We start from the raw sequence: 13,703 nt of genomic DNA on the forward strand, positions 1-13,703 counted from the left end.
CCACAACCTGTATGCTCACATGGCTGCATTACATTGTCTGCAGGGCTATTGACAAGAGCAGACTTGCAGGGATTTAAAGTTACACTACAACAACTCACATGAGGGCTTAACTGACATTCAGTATTACATGCTCTGATTGACACATGCTTAGGCTCAAAGTGCATTTAGATCCCCGTGGCATTACTGTACTGTTGACAATTGTAATTGCAAAGCCCCTTCATAATGCAAAGGCCATGGAAAGAGATTTGGGTGTAAACTAAAAGCAGATCTCTGTAGGAAATATAGTGTCAAGATTAGTCTGGGCTTAGGTTCTGCCATATGTGTCACATTATGAAAGTGATATGTGAATTTAAACACTTCTTCCCATTCGGGGTGACTTCCTGGGCTGGGGACTTTTAATACGGATGGGGAATAAGCACAGACTTGTAATAAATACACCATTTGTTAACAAAACAGATGCCACTATTTGTGCTTCTTTGAAGGCAAGACTGCAGTGGCTGAAGCCATATAATAGATAGCCACTCAGTTCAGATGGCGTCCTGTTCCTCCCTGTTTAAAAATGGGAAGCTCTTTTATTCCTCTTCCCCATCCATGTCCCATGCCCCTCCTCTGGCTCTGGTAACTTTCCTCCCTCTGTGAGAGAATTCTTCCTTTGAGATGCCATTTACCAAATTTAAGAAAAACCCAACTCCTGCTGTGAAGGAAGTTCAGTACTTTGGTTTGTGCTCACTCTAGCCCAAAGCATAAACATTAAAGTAGTAAAAGGCAGTGGCTTGGGGCTATTTATGTGGGAGGTAAACCACAAGGAAATAGACCCTTTACACTTCTCTGCCTGCTATAGGCCTCAGCCCAACAAGTAAATAAGCAAGTATTTATTTTGAGCAGGTCGGTGAATGGGAAGAGTACCCCAAATTATCTGTTCATGCACTAAGAGACTGCAGTGTTGAAAAGGCTGAGGTCAATTCTTGCAAGTATTGACTCAAATATGACTGAGAGCTGGGATTTCTGCACTAGTAGAAGTTATATGAGTGCCAGGCAAACCCTGCAGAAGGCACCAAATGCAAGAGGCCTGAAATAATACTTTAAGCTATGCCTGGGCTACAGGGAGCAGCAGCACGAGGCTGGAGAGACCTTAGTGACACTTTTAGCTGTGGCTGCCCTCCGCAGACAGGTCAGACCTGGTCAGGCTGCAGCCCTCACTGTGCTTTCTTCTTTAGGGGACGGATCAAGCACTTGGATGTGGTGACCCTGCTCCGGCGGATCCAGCCCCCGCTGGGCTTCGGGAAGCTCTGCCCTCACCGGGTGGCTTGCAAAGTAAGGCACACTGCTCTCGGGGAGGCTGGGCTCACAGCAGCTAAACCAGAGAATCAGCCAGAGAATACAGAATGGGTTGGCCTGAAAGGCACCTTGAAGACCATCTAATTCCACCCTCTGTGCTTGGGCAGGGCTGCCTTCCACCAGACCAGTTGTTTTAAACTAAACAGCCTTCCATGGCATTTCCTAGCTGACCCTGCCTCACTCACTGGGCACATCCCAGCTCGCTGCCCACCAGGCAGAGCCAGCAACAGCTTGTCTGAACAACCCCTGGGCTGCCCCGTGCCTCTCACCAGCTCCTCTGGGCTCCAACCACCCAGTCGAGGGCTGGAGGGTCACCAGCAGGTGGGTTGTGCACCACTCAGGGCCACCAGCCTTTTGTCTGGTTAGGAGAGCACATCTTTGCTAAATACAGCTCTCAAGTACCAAGAACACCCCTCTGCTTGTACTGTCCAACACCCATCTCAAGACAGATTAGGAGAGATAGAAACAACAGGGCGTTCTCATTGTGTAACTAATCCACAGGCCATGGATATTCACATAAGAGGCATGGCAGGTCTGGAGGGCCTCAGGAGGACATAAGGAGGAGCATGCTTCAGTCCACGTGTGGCAGTGTGATTGTTGTCTTTCTCCTCTTCATCCCACAGCGCCTTGTGTCCATGAATATGCCACTGAACAGCGATGGGACCGTCATGTTCAATGCCACTCTCTTTGCATTGGTCAGAACAGCACTGAGGATCAAGACAGAAGGTGAGAAGCTTGCTGACTGCAAGGATACAAAGGTGTTCATGCCAAGGTGTAATAAACCGACAGGGACAACTTGTTGAAAATGATCCAAATTACTCATATGCAGCACGTGGGACAAAAAGTATGTAAAGAGGTTTGGAGGAATAATATCTTCTAGGGAAAGCACAGTGTTTCCCACTTCCCCCAGGAAGCCGGTGCTTCCTGTAGTATCATCTCAAATTACTGATCACATTCTTTACTGTGGTCTGAAAGTTTGAAGTTTTAGATCAATGTCTGCTCACATAGCAACTGGGAGAAGGATGAAGGGCAAAGAAGCCTCCTCTTTGTACCCTGTCTGCAGAACTGAGCCATTTCTTGGCTGCTGTTGCCACTGATCTTCCAATCCAAGAGAGAAAAAAGAGCTTGGACTCGAGGGTCTCATCTCACACAAACTCCTCCTGTGCTTCTATTAGCATGAGTTAGCATTACATTATAGTAACAGTGGTGTTGTAAAGAGATATGAGAAGTAAAGGGACTATTAATAGCTTTGCATAGACAGCAGGTATATTTGAGGAAAGCAGACAAGATTTGGGGCTCAGCTTGTCCTCTTTGTTGCTCTCTGTCACCTGCTGTAATGAAAGATATTGGTCCTGAGTCAAAATCTGGCTTCATGTGTTAGTGAGATGCATTAAAAGGGAGTGTAGGTCTGTAATTCACAGCTAAACACTTCTGCCTCAGGAGTGGCTGCATTACATTTCAGGCATGGGGAAGCAGTGACCAGCAGAACTTTACCTTACAGTGCCAGCTGCACACAGCTGAGCCAAAAAACAGTGGCAAAACGAAAAATGACATTAAGGCCTTGAAAGTTGTGCTAAACAGAATTTGACTGTATGCAAGAGACTCTCCTGAGGAAAAAGCCACCCACAATCCCTGTAAGACATCTTGTGTCTTATGAAACAGAGACCCAAAAAGGATTCAATTCTCTTTTCTGTCTGAGAGAGCCTCAAACTGTTGGAGTCATTGCCAGTGAACTCCTGGGAAACCATCTAAAGCCTCAAAAGCTTGCTTGCTCTCTTTCTTGCCTTAGCAGGATCTTTTAAGTGGTCAGGGCAGGAGTTTGGAATTAGCCCTGCTGAGTCAGATTTCTGCCTTTGATGCTGTCCATGAGCTGCATCCTCAGCAAGTTATTCCATGTCCCTATCTTCACTGCATCCTTTTACAAGAACTACTGCCATGCAGAGCCCTGTGCAGCACCCTCAGGAGCCTTAGTGCTGGGGAGAAATAAGAAAAACTGCAGGAAAAACACCTTTAGAAGGACAAAATATTGGTTTCAGACACCTAGAGAGAGAGAAGAGAGTGGTTTGAATGTACATAAATCAAGAAATAAAACTGAAGGTAACTCATTTGAGAGGAACTGGGTATCTAGAAGGAAAGTCACCTCCCTACCCAAAGATGACTATGCATATTTAGGAAGAAGACCTCTTGCTGTGAGGGAGCTTTAGGAAAGGTCTGAGCATCTCTTGGCCCTAAACTTTCCACTACTGAAAGCACTCTGATATTTACCTCCTGAGATTTCCATGCCAGACATTAAATTGCTCCTCTGCAGGGTCTGCTTAATTCCTGTCTCTGATGATTTTCACCCTGCAGGTAACCTGGAGCAAGCCAACGAAGAGCTGAGAGCAATAATTAAGAAAATCTGGAAGCGCACCAGTATGAAGCTGCTGGACCAGGTGGTGCCTCCTGCAGGTGGTGAGTGCAGGATCTTGTCCCTGTCTCTGAATATCTCTGGTTTTTTCCCCCACCTGTCCTGTCCTGCTGCACCTCGCGATCATCAGGTGGAATAGGGGGGACAGGCTTTCTTCTCAAAGCTATCAGTATTTCATCAGGCTGAGGCCTGCTCTATAGTAACATGAATATGCTGTTCTTACTGCTGAGAAATCGGGGAAAGAAAAAATCATGCATAAACAGGAACTGGTGCATAGGCATCCAGTGAGGCATTCACTGACTTTCCAGGTGGCCCCATGGGCACAAAACAGCACTTGTCTGTCAGCCAACAGAAGCAGCCAGGTCCTGAGCCTTGCTCAGCCTGCTCTGAAGACAGTGGACCATGCCTTCTAAAATTTCCAGTGGGTTTGCAGAAAGGAGGAGCGCTACCTGGAGAAAAACGTAGTGCACATTTTGGCTGACCGACAGTTTTTATTGTGTGGGAGCATAGCTGTGACTGCATTTCAGGGGAGAGGTGATCTTCTCTGTTCACTCACACCCATGTTAGGCACAAAGGGACAGAATTCCAGTGCAGAGAAGCGTCAGAGCAGGCCTGGGATGGATGATCAGTCAGAGGCTGTTGGCGAGCCAGCCTGTGAATAAGTCTTACCCCAGGCTGTCACAAGACAGCAGCATGTGTTGACCCAGACTGGGAGGCTGCTGCTATAACAAGATCCTTTGTGGTTGACCAACACCAGAGACTGCTCCTGCTGCAGGAGTTCTGTGCCAGCAGAGCCAGTCTGCCCCAATGCCACCTGCGCCTCTCCCGCTGACTGTTCACAGCAAGCTCTGGCTGCAGAGCGACCCCTTCCTTCAGCCCTGCATCCTGATGCCACAAAAGGCAGAGATGAACGGCAGTGCCCAGTGTTCCTGCAAGGCTTACATGAGCAAATACACCGATAAATCAGCTGCTTATTGAATTTATTTGCTCACCCCCCTCCCTTTGCAGATGACGAGGTGACCGTGGGGAAGTTCTACGCCACCTTCCTGATCCAGGAGTATTTCCGGAAGTTCAAGAAGCGTAAAGAGCAGGGGCTGGTGGGGAAGCCCTCGCAGCGCAACGCGCTGTCCTTACAGGTGACAAGCGGGCCCCGAGTGGACAGGGGTGGTACAGTAGAGACAGGTGGCCCCACTTCCCTCTTCAGCCATTCTGGGGGTTGCAGTGGGCTGTCCCTGCTGGAAAGGAGTTCGTAGACCACTTGAATTGTCACACCAATCCTTTTGGATGAATACCTGTTTATCGTGGGCTCACAATCCCTTAGCTCTGGAAATGGAAGGCACAGGTGAGGCATAATCACAATTTATCAGTCTGCCAGTAATATTTGAAATTTGGGATCCTTTGAACTGGTATGAAGTGTCCTGCAGACATTTGCTTACGCCCACATACATTTGACCCATTCCGAGTGCATGTTGCCAGGAGACAAAATCACTTAAAATGCAAAAAGCATACCTGGATGCCAAGGCCATCCAATGGACAGGGCATCAGACAGTAAGGACTGGGATTTGTTCCCCCCTGTGATACATGCTCACTCAGCAGGCTGTGTGACAGAAAGAGAAAACCCTGTTGACTGTACAAGCAGTACTATTTATGTCCCTCGAGGATACTTTGAGAAAAACGGGTGACTCTGGACTTTCTGCAAGCTGAAAAGTGCTGTGATGTGGGCACAAACACAGAATGAGGCCTCGGTACACCCACAGCTTACCACCCTGGATGGACTCTTTGGAGCACACTCCAGTCAGTGAGGGGTTTGAGGACTTTGCAGGTCCAATGCCAGAAGCTTAGTTATTAAATCCATATTTAAGCTGCTGATTAAAAAGAAGAGATTTTCTGAGGCACCAGAGTACATGGTTCAGCTGGAACTGTGGCTGCTCTAGAGCTTCTGGTTGTGGATCTGAGAACCCAGAGTTGAAAGCATGCAGACCTGCTCAGTCAAGCCTGTGGATTTATGTCTGTGTCCTGCTGTGATGAAGCCAAGGACTAGCAACAAACATTCCTTGGTTTGTATTGCCAAGAGTTTCTCTCTCCCTGAGGTGGAGATGAAAGAACAGGGTTTGTTGTTGTTTCTCTAGGAGCTGGGGGTGCTGTGTTAACTGAAGGGGCTCCACAGTGTTTAGGAAGAAATGGCAATGCTGTTGTCTCTCCCGTGCCCACTCGGAGATATGAAGCTCTATAGTTTGCTGTTTTGCAGGCTGGTCTGCGCACACTCCACGACATTGGGCCCGAGATCCGACGAGCAATTTCTGGAGACCTGACAGCTGAAGAAGAGCTGGACAAGGCCATGAAAGAAGCTGTTTCTGCTGCCTCTGAAGATGATATCTTCCGGGTAGGTTCTGAACAAGTTTGCGAGCTGAGGCTGAGCTCAGAGTGCTACATTCTCTTTTGTTCATTCTGCTTTCCAGCTGGGCCCTCTTTGTTTGGTAGATCTTACTAGAAAACAGTGTGGACCTAGGTCCTAAGTTTATCCCAATTCCTTCTCTCTTTCTCTCAAGAGAAACTCCTCACTGGAAGATTCCCCTCATGAAACCTAAATTAAAGAACAGATCAGTGCAGCCATCTTGCAATCTGCAGAGCAGCAGCCAGGCACACTTCACTGTTTTGTTCACTCCTTTCAGTGGCACTGGTAGCATCCTTCCAAAAAGTACACAAGGACCCAGTAGAGCTCCTATGGAAGGAGAAAATTTTCTGAGCAACTTAGCTAAAACATCTCTCTCTTATTTCATTCCTGTTTCTTATAATTATTTTCTTTGGTAAATTGTTTTCTTTCTTTTCCTGTCCTTTGGCATTTTCCTCCTTTCTTTACAGAAAGATGCTGTCAGTCCCTTTCATTACCCAACTATACAGTACATAACTGGCTCATTTCTCTTCATTTCTTCCTCCAGGTGCTTAATAGTTTCTGGTGCTCTTCTCAAATTCCCCCTCATACCTAAACATTCCTTTGTAACTGCACTGGGAAAACCAGACAGCAGCTCCCTGGTTCTTGCATCCATACCCCATCCTGGACCCCCAGGACTGGTGGGAGGTGTACACCTGCCAGCCCTCTGAAGCCCCAGCCTGTGTGTAGCTAGTCTCTGTGACAGAGAAGTCCTCACAGTGCCTTCTGGAAGAGAGAGCACCAGTGCCATCATGCACACTTTGGTCCTCTTTTTTTTTTTTTTTTTTTTTTTTCCTGAAGAACAGTCTAAGAAGGAAAACACCGGGGCCCTTGCACATCTCACTCACAAGGAAAAAATCCTTTCTGTTTCTCTGACAGAGAGCTGGAGGCTTGTTTGGAAACCACGTGAGCTATTACCAAAGTGACGGCAGGAGTGGGTTCCCCCAGACATTCACCACCCAGAGACCTTTGCACATCAACAAGTCTGGCAACAACCACGGAGATACCGAGTCTCCATCTCACGAGAAGCTGGTGGACTCCACCTTCACTCCCAGCAGCTACTCATCTTCAGGCTCCAATGCCAACATCAACAATGCCAACAACACTGCCCTGTGTCGCTTCCCCAGCCCACCCAGCTACCCCAGCACTGTCAGCACGGTGGAAGGCCATGGGACCCCCTTGTCACCCACCATATGTGTGCAGGAGGCTCCCTGGAAACTCCCATCCAAAAGGTAAGTCTCCCAGCAGAGAGGGAGCCAAGGGAGCAGGTGTTGGAAGGTGCACGCAAACACCAGAGCACTGCTGCCAAGCCAAAGCCACTCCCAGACATTGCCCAGCCTGCAGCCTGGATTGAGCCTTCTGGTTCTCCACTTGTGCCAAAGCCCACAGACACACACCAACTGGCCACTGCAAAGCACCAGCACTCTTACTGACCAACACACTTGACTTCTTTGGGCTTTATCAGGAAGAAATCTTTGTAAGATCCAAAGGGAACCTTATTTATCCCTCCTTCACCACGGGGAGGTGTTTTATCAACTGGTAACTCAAGGAGACTGCTCTTTATTTCCTAATCGCCCAATAGGGAGCTTTGTTGAAGTCAGTGGGTTTTCATTCAGCAGGTCACATCCCTACAGAGGTCACCAAAGACATTCTGGGAGGAGGGAGGCAAGGTTTTCAGAAACAAAGCAAAGAAAATCCCCTTCTCTGGACAGTTTTCAAGCTCTCTACACACAGATGACTAACACAAAAGGAATATAATTTTTCTCAGTGGGGGATTTCTTTTAATACTTTCAGAAACAGCAGGAAAGAGATGGATTTTTTTTTTTTTAGTGCAGAGAGTGAACAGTGTGAAAAGGTGGCCAAATGCTGCCCCCAGAAAGGACAGAATAGGACAATAAGACAGAGGAACTTCAGTGGGTGCAGAATTGCCCAAGTGAAGAGTCCTGTGGTTTTTCTATTTCATGCCTTCCTGAGGGAGTTGCACAGCATGTGTTCCCTTGTGCCCTCCTCCCTGCTGGACTCATGCTGGTGTGACACTGCTAACGGGGTGTTCTTTTCTCTCCTTGCTTCCCTGGGCACGTTCCTTGAATTAGGACACATTACTACGAGACACTGGGACGGTACGTGTTCTCCATACCCCCCTAATGCTGCCTGGGTGTAAGACCCTCTATCTTCATCCTGTTCAAACTCCAAATTCCCATTATGCTGAATATGACCTCTCCTTTTTGGTGTCAGTAGGGCTGAAATAGAGATAGTGAGCACCGTGACAGCTCCAGAAAATACTCCCAACTTGGGGCAAGTAGCGGTCCATGTTCTGGCTATTTTCTAGACTGGGGTTTTTTAGAGATTCTAGCTGGGCTCACACATCTGCACATCCTCTGATCAAAGCACAGTGAAGTACACCCTGGCACGTTCATGCAAAAATTCCGCATGGTTTTGGCTAAACACAGACAGCTGAACAGGAGGAGATGCCAGGTACTGATTTTTTTCCCCTCTGCACCTTAGCAGTTTTACTTGCCTCCCATTTCAGAGGAGGGTCACTGCAGCACTGTCCTACAGTAAGAAACTGAAATAGTTTCCACTACCTCCATGTCCACACCTCAAAGATTCAAGCTACCTCCAGATTTTACTTTACTCCTCAGAAAAAGCAAAGTCCAAATGAAGCAAAATACAAGTGCTGAAATGTGAAACAGAGGGACAGAGAGGAGGCAAGCAGGGAATTAAGGGCTGGCACACCTGAGGCTTTGAACAGATCCTACTGAATTCAGTAGAAGCACTCTGCAGTCAAAAAAGGGGACGAAAGTTGGAAAAGCCAGCAAGGATGAGAACGTGACCAGGAGGCAGAGGGCAGAGCTGGTGCAGACTGAGGGATTTGGGAGGCAAAGGCCACACATCACAGAGATGAGAGGGTTACTGTGAGTGTCCAGGAGGCTTCTCTAAAATCCATAACCAAATCTTTTGCAACAAGGGAAAAAGCTTATTCCTGAGAGCCCATCTCAGATTTTACTGTGAGTTCAGTGAGGCATATCGTTGGAAATGTGGTCAGTGTGATGTGCACATTCATAGAGTGCAGGTAGTCACAGAGGACAAAATACATTTACAGTTTAAGAATCTCATCCTGTGAAAGAGGACACAAAGATTGTTGCCTTGTATTTGTGAACTCTGTAGCTCTGTTCAGTCATTGATTTTCCTGTGAAGGGTCTTCAGCATCATAATAAACTGAGACAGATGGAGCCTGTCATTCCTGTCTTTGTAACAGGTTGTCTTCTCCATCTCCATATCTTGACTTGTCTTTTTTGCTCATTAGCTCCAGTTCCAGAGACAGCCAGCTGGCAATTGTTTGCCAAGAGGAAGTGTCTCAGGATGAGACTTACGATGAAAATCTGAATGAAGACATTGAGTACTGTAGTGAACCAAGTCTGCTCTCTACTGAAATGTGAGCTTTGCAGCTTTAGTCAAGGTGTTCGGGTGGTTCTTTAATTAAGGGGGAGAGGTGGGAAGAGGTGGCATTTTCTACAAAAATTTCAATTTATGGGAGAAGGTCAGAAAATTTTAGACAAATCAAATTTGAAAAAATAATTCCAGTTCAGCCCTAGAAGTAACATTGAAAAGGTTATTTTTCACCTAGGATTTTCTTTCTCCGAATGAGATATCTGCAGGGCTGCCCCCCACATTCTCTTCTACCTCCTGATGTTCCCAGAGCTCATGTTTAGAGATCCCTGTCTCATGGTCTCTTGTTACTGCTCCTGGACCATAGTAATAGTTTGAAGCTAGCTTGCTCTTGCATCCCTTTGCTAGCATGACCTTCCTGGCTTCCTTGCTGGAAGAGGGCTTTTTCTGCCCAATATCAGCTGCTTTTCTAAATCCCTCTGCTCTCCTTCCCAGGCTTGCATACCAAGATGATGAAAACAGACAACTCACTCCACCAGAACACAACAAAGGAGAGGACAGCAGGCACTCTCCGAAGAAGGGGTTTCTGTGCTCCTCAGCTCTAGGTAAGCTCCCAGCAGGGCTGGGCTGTGTTTCCTCCACCTTGATGGAGTTCCCACATCTCCCTGAAAGAATCCCAGCCTGTGTGAGCACGAGTGTTGCTGTTTGCTGCACTCAGCTCCTGAGACCAGGAATCCCAGGGCATGCAGACAATCCTGATCAGGCACATGGCTCTGCTGGCTTCACACTCAGTCAGCAGATGAACCTGTGGTTGTTTGGACAGTCCCTGTGATCTGTTTGACCAAGCCTGCCTGTGAATTAGGGCAGTTTATTTGAGAGCTGTAGGCTCTCCAAACAATCACCAGGAAGTCACTGAATAGGTGAGCCTTGAGCCTGTGGTGTTCTGCTCTGTGTATATTCAGCAAGGAGAAATGAGAGACTGTCTCCTTTGTCTGCTGCCAGGAACACACTGAATGTCAGATTAAGTTAATATGACATACATTTGCCTTCTGCTGCAATTGTACCTGGAGATTTTCAACTGCTTCACTGTGAGATGAAACCCATGAATCACAAGGTTTTATGAAAGTATCAAGAGTCTGTGACAAAATTAACTCTTAGGTATAGCATTTTTCAGCCTTCTTCTGAGTATTGATGTGGTGGAAAGGGGCATTGAAGGGAGAAACTAAAAAGAATTGGGTGTATAAAATACATTTTTACAGAATAACAGTGACAGACTAGTAGTGTCATATTTAGAATGAGGCTACTGAGCCTTCACTGAAATCCTTCAGGATGCTTCACTGTTCTAACAACATTTACTTTATTTGAAATCTTAAAATATTAGGCAATGACAACTTCTGTATCTATCTGTAAGGCAGTCAGCCCTTGATACAATGCTTCACTAACTACATTCTAGTGAATATTTATATACTGGTGTCATACTCATTTTAGTAGTTGGTTTTTTTCTCTAGAAAGAGGAAATATTTTTAACCTGCATTGTAACATTAATTCTCTAGGTTATAACATATTTTTTCCAGCCCTGAGAGGGCTTTTTCTCAACAATCCAATATAAAGATACTTATTCTTTTCAGAATTCTATTTTTCTTTCCTTCTTTAGGAAAATGTCAACAAAATGAAGAAGACCACAAAATATTTTCGTGTGCCATGAATCTTTAATAATGAAATTATTTGCCATTTTTCAGAAGTAAAGCACTTGATCATAAACATACTTTTCGGTAGTTTTAAATTCCTCATTGGGAGTACCTTTCTCATATTTAGAGAAGTAAAATTTAATTTTATAGCAAGTAAAGAACTGTGTCTGTTTCAGCAGCTCCTTCTGAAATGTTTTTTTCTCTCTTCCCTTCCTTCCAAATTCCAAAAATGCTTCATCTGTGTCTAAGTCACCTTCCATTTACCAGTAAATTCCCCACTGATGGATTCAGTTGCACTTGACCTTGCTATAGACACGGTCTCACCAAGTGTGGTATGTCTGGCAGCTGAGGGACACAGATCACATGCAAGCAGGGTGCCAGTGTCACCTGAGCAGCACAATGTGTGTTGTGTGCAGCCAGCCCAGCACCAGAGTCTCAGCTGTCCCATCCTGCTGAGGGCTCTGCCTCAGCCACAGAGGTCTGAGAGCACTGCCACTGCTTGGGAGGGAAATCAGCTGCACGTGTTTTAAAGGAGAAAAGTGTTCAGAGTCCTACCTTGAAGCAATCCTACCTTGCAGCTTGCTTGGAAGGTGGAGTTGGTTGGTTTGTGATGTCTGAGTGCTTTCTGTAAATACATTTGCTTTGGAAAGGGCACGGTGCTGAGGGGAAGTGGACAGAGCCTAAAGCATGTGAGTCTTTGCTGTAGGTCCAGTGGGACTGCACTAAAAGAAGCTGAAACCAGATTACCTGTAGTGTGTTATGAGTGATGGACACATCGTGTGTGTTGCTGTTTCAGGTCGAAGAGCATCTTTTCACTTAGAGTGTTTGAAAAGACAGAAAAACCAGGGTGTGGACGTCTCACAGAAGACAGTCCTGCCTTTGCATCTGGTCCATCATCAGGTGAGTGTTAATAACCCTGCCACCTGCAGTGCCCCCTAGAGCATCCCAACCCACTGTTTCAAAACCATTTGGGATAGATTCTCACCCATACCAAAGGCTCAGGTTTTAGCAATCAGGATTTTTACCATTCCCAGAATGCTAGAGGAATATGTACCTTGGAGTCAGCCACAGTCATCACAGTCTGATGCTCATGAATGAATAAAATAAAATACTAGCAAAAAGATGAAAATAACTACCCAAATTGCATGCTGCAGTGCACTTACACTGGCTTTGATGGCAGTATGCACATGAATAAAGTGTGCACATTCTACTTTAATATTAATTAAAGGTAACCAGTAAGTGTAATTAACCGTTTTACAACACAAACTGATTACATGTAATCAATCAGCTTCTTAAGCCCTTTGTAACTGTGTTCGGCAGCCTAGCAAATGTATGCCTAAACATGTACCTGAATGATTAGCCAGCTGTCAGGCTCCAAAGGAGAGCTGTGTCTTCTGCTTTGATGATGCCACTTTTTGTCACCATAAAACAAACAGGTGGAGATGGCAGTGCCAGCCTCGCAGGTGTGGCATCCTGCTCTGTGCAATCCCCTCAGGCCGGGTAGAATGGCCTTGCTGCTTCTTTAGGCTGCCACAAGGGCAGAAAATGCCACACAGTAAGAATGGGAGGAGTGAGAAGTCAGAGGAGTGACAGAGGGGTGGGCTTGAGGCTCCCTGGCTTTTTTCACCTCCACTTCCAGAGAGTTATCCTTTCATTACTGAGCTCCAGAAAGCAGTGGTCTGCAGAGAGTTACAGCTGTGGCAGGGACAACCAGAAAACGTGTTGGAGCAGGGAGAGTTGGTCGGGAAACAGCTTCCCACGTTCACCACAGCACCAACAGCCCTCCTGAGACTTCCTGCCCTCCCACGGCAGGCCAGGCAGAGGGGACACAGGCCTTCCAGCCCTCCCAGCCCACACAGCTGACAGAATCACCTCCCTCCAAACCTCTTCATACTTCCCCAACCAACCATGCAGCCCAAAACCTGGAGGGATGGGGCTCTGCCCACACAAGTGTCACTCAGCCAGACTGAAGGGCTACCCTGAAAGAGGCATCTGGCTGCCAGCTGACAACACTCAGCAATGTTCATGTTTACAAAAATGTTAACCAGCAGCAGTACCTAAAATGTTAACCAACAACAGGACCTAAAATAAGACCAAAGAGTGGAAAGGCTGTCTCTGCTAAACCTAATGGATTCTGTTGCCGTGAATGCTTGAAGAGGCGTTCTCATGGAATACCTGTACATCATGAGATGTAAATGTGTTCAGCTGAAGCTCAAAGCAATCCTACAGAGCGTCCTTCAGCTTCCTCAGAACCTCACATTCTTGATAAAACATTTTGTGTAAGTTTCTGCCAGCAAGCTGGAAAATTGGTTCTGTTGTCCTGCCTGACAGATCCAGGTCTCTTCTTGAAGTCGTGGCAGTTTAAGGGACGTGCTGAGGCCATCATAGCCTGCAGGGTATGACTTATTCAGAAGTTTTAAGGGCTTTCTTCCTCATTGAAATTTGATAG

General features: G+C 46.5%; 1 protein-coding gene across 37 annotated transcripts in view; it reads left to right on the plus strand.

The window, feature by feature from the left end:
- The window catches only part of CACNA1C (calcium voltage-gated channel subunit alpha1 C), a 457,310-nt gene that overhangs the window by 437,182 nt on the left and 6,425 nt on the right, over nt 1-13,703 (plus strand). For 21 of the 37 annotated variants that reach the window (XM_068191793.1, XM_068191810.1, XM_068191796.1 and 18 more), the window contains 10 exons: nt 1,218-1,314; nt 1,962-2,064; nt 3,688-3,789; nt 4,754-4,881; nt 5,979-6,128; nt 7,056-7,408; nt 8,270-8,296; nt 9,484-9,612; nt 10,062-10,171; nt 12,051-12,154. In XM_068191793.1, the coding sequence (XP_068047894.1) occupies nt 1,218-1,314; nt 1,962-2,064; nt 3,688-3,789; nt 4,754-4,881; nt 5,979-6,128; nt 7,056-7,408; nt 8,270-8,296; nt 9,484-9,612; nt 10,062-10,171; nt 12,051-12,154 (1,303 nt within the window). The remainder of the gene's footprint in view (nt 1-1,217; nt 1,315-1,961; nt 2,065-3,687; nt 3,790-4,753; nt 4,882-5,978; nt 6,129-7,055; nt 7,409-8,269; nt 8,297-9,483; nt 9,613-10,061; nt 10,172-12,050; nt 12,155-13,703) is intronic. The other 16 variants (XM_068191799.1, XM_068191794.1, XM_068191806.1 and 13 more) reach the window with 3 other exon arrangements.

Source organism: Anomalospiza imberbis, chromosome 5, assembly GCF_031753505.1.
Source record: "Anomalospiza imberbis isolate Cuckoo-Finch-1a 21T00152 chromosome 5, ASM3175350v1, whole genome shotgun sequence".
Classification (NCBI taxonomy): domain Eukaryota; kingdom Metazoa; phylum Chordata; class Aves; order Passeriformes; family Viduidae; genus Anomalospiza; species Anomalospiza imberbis.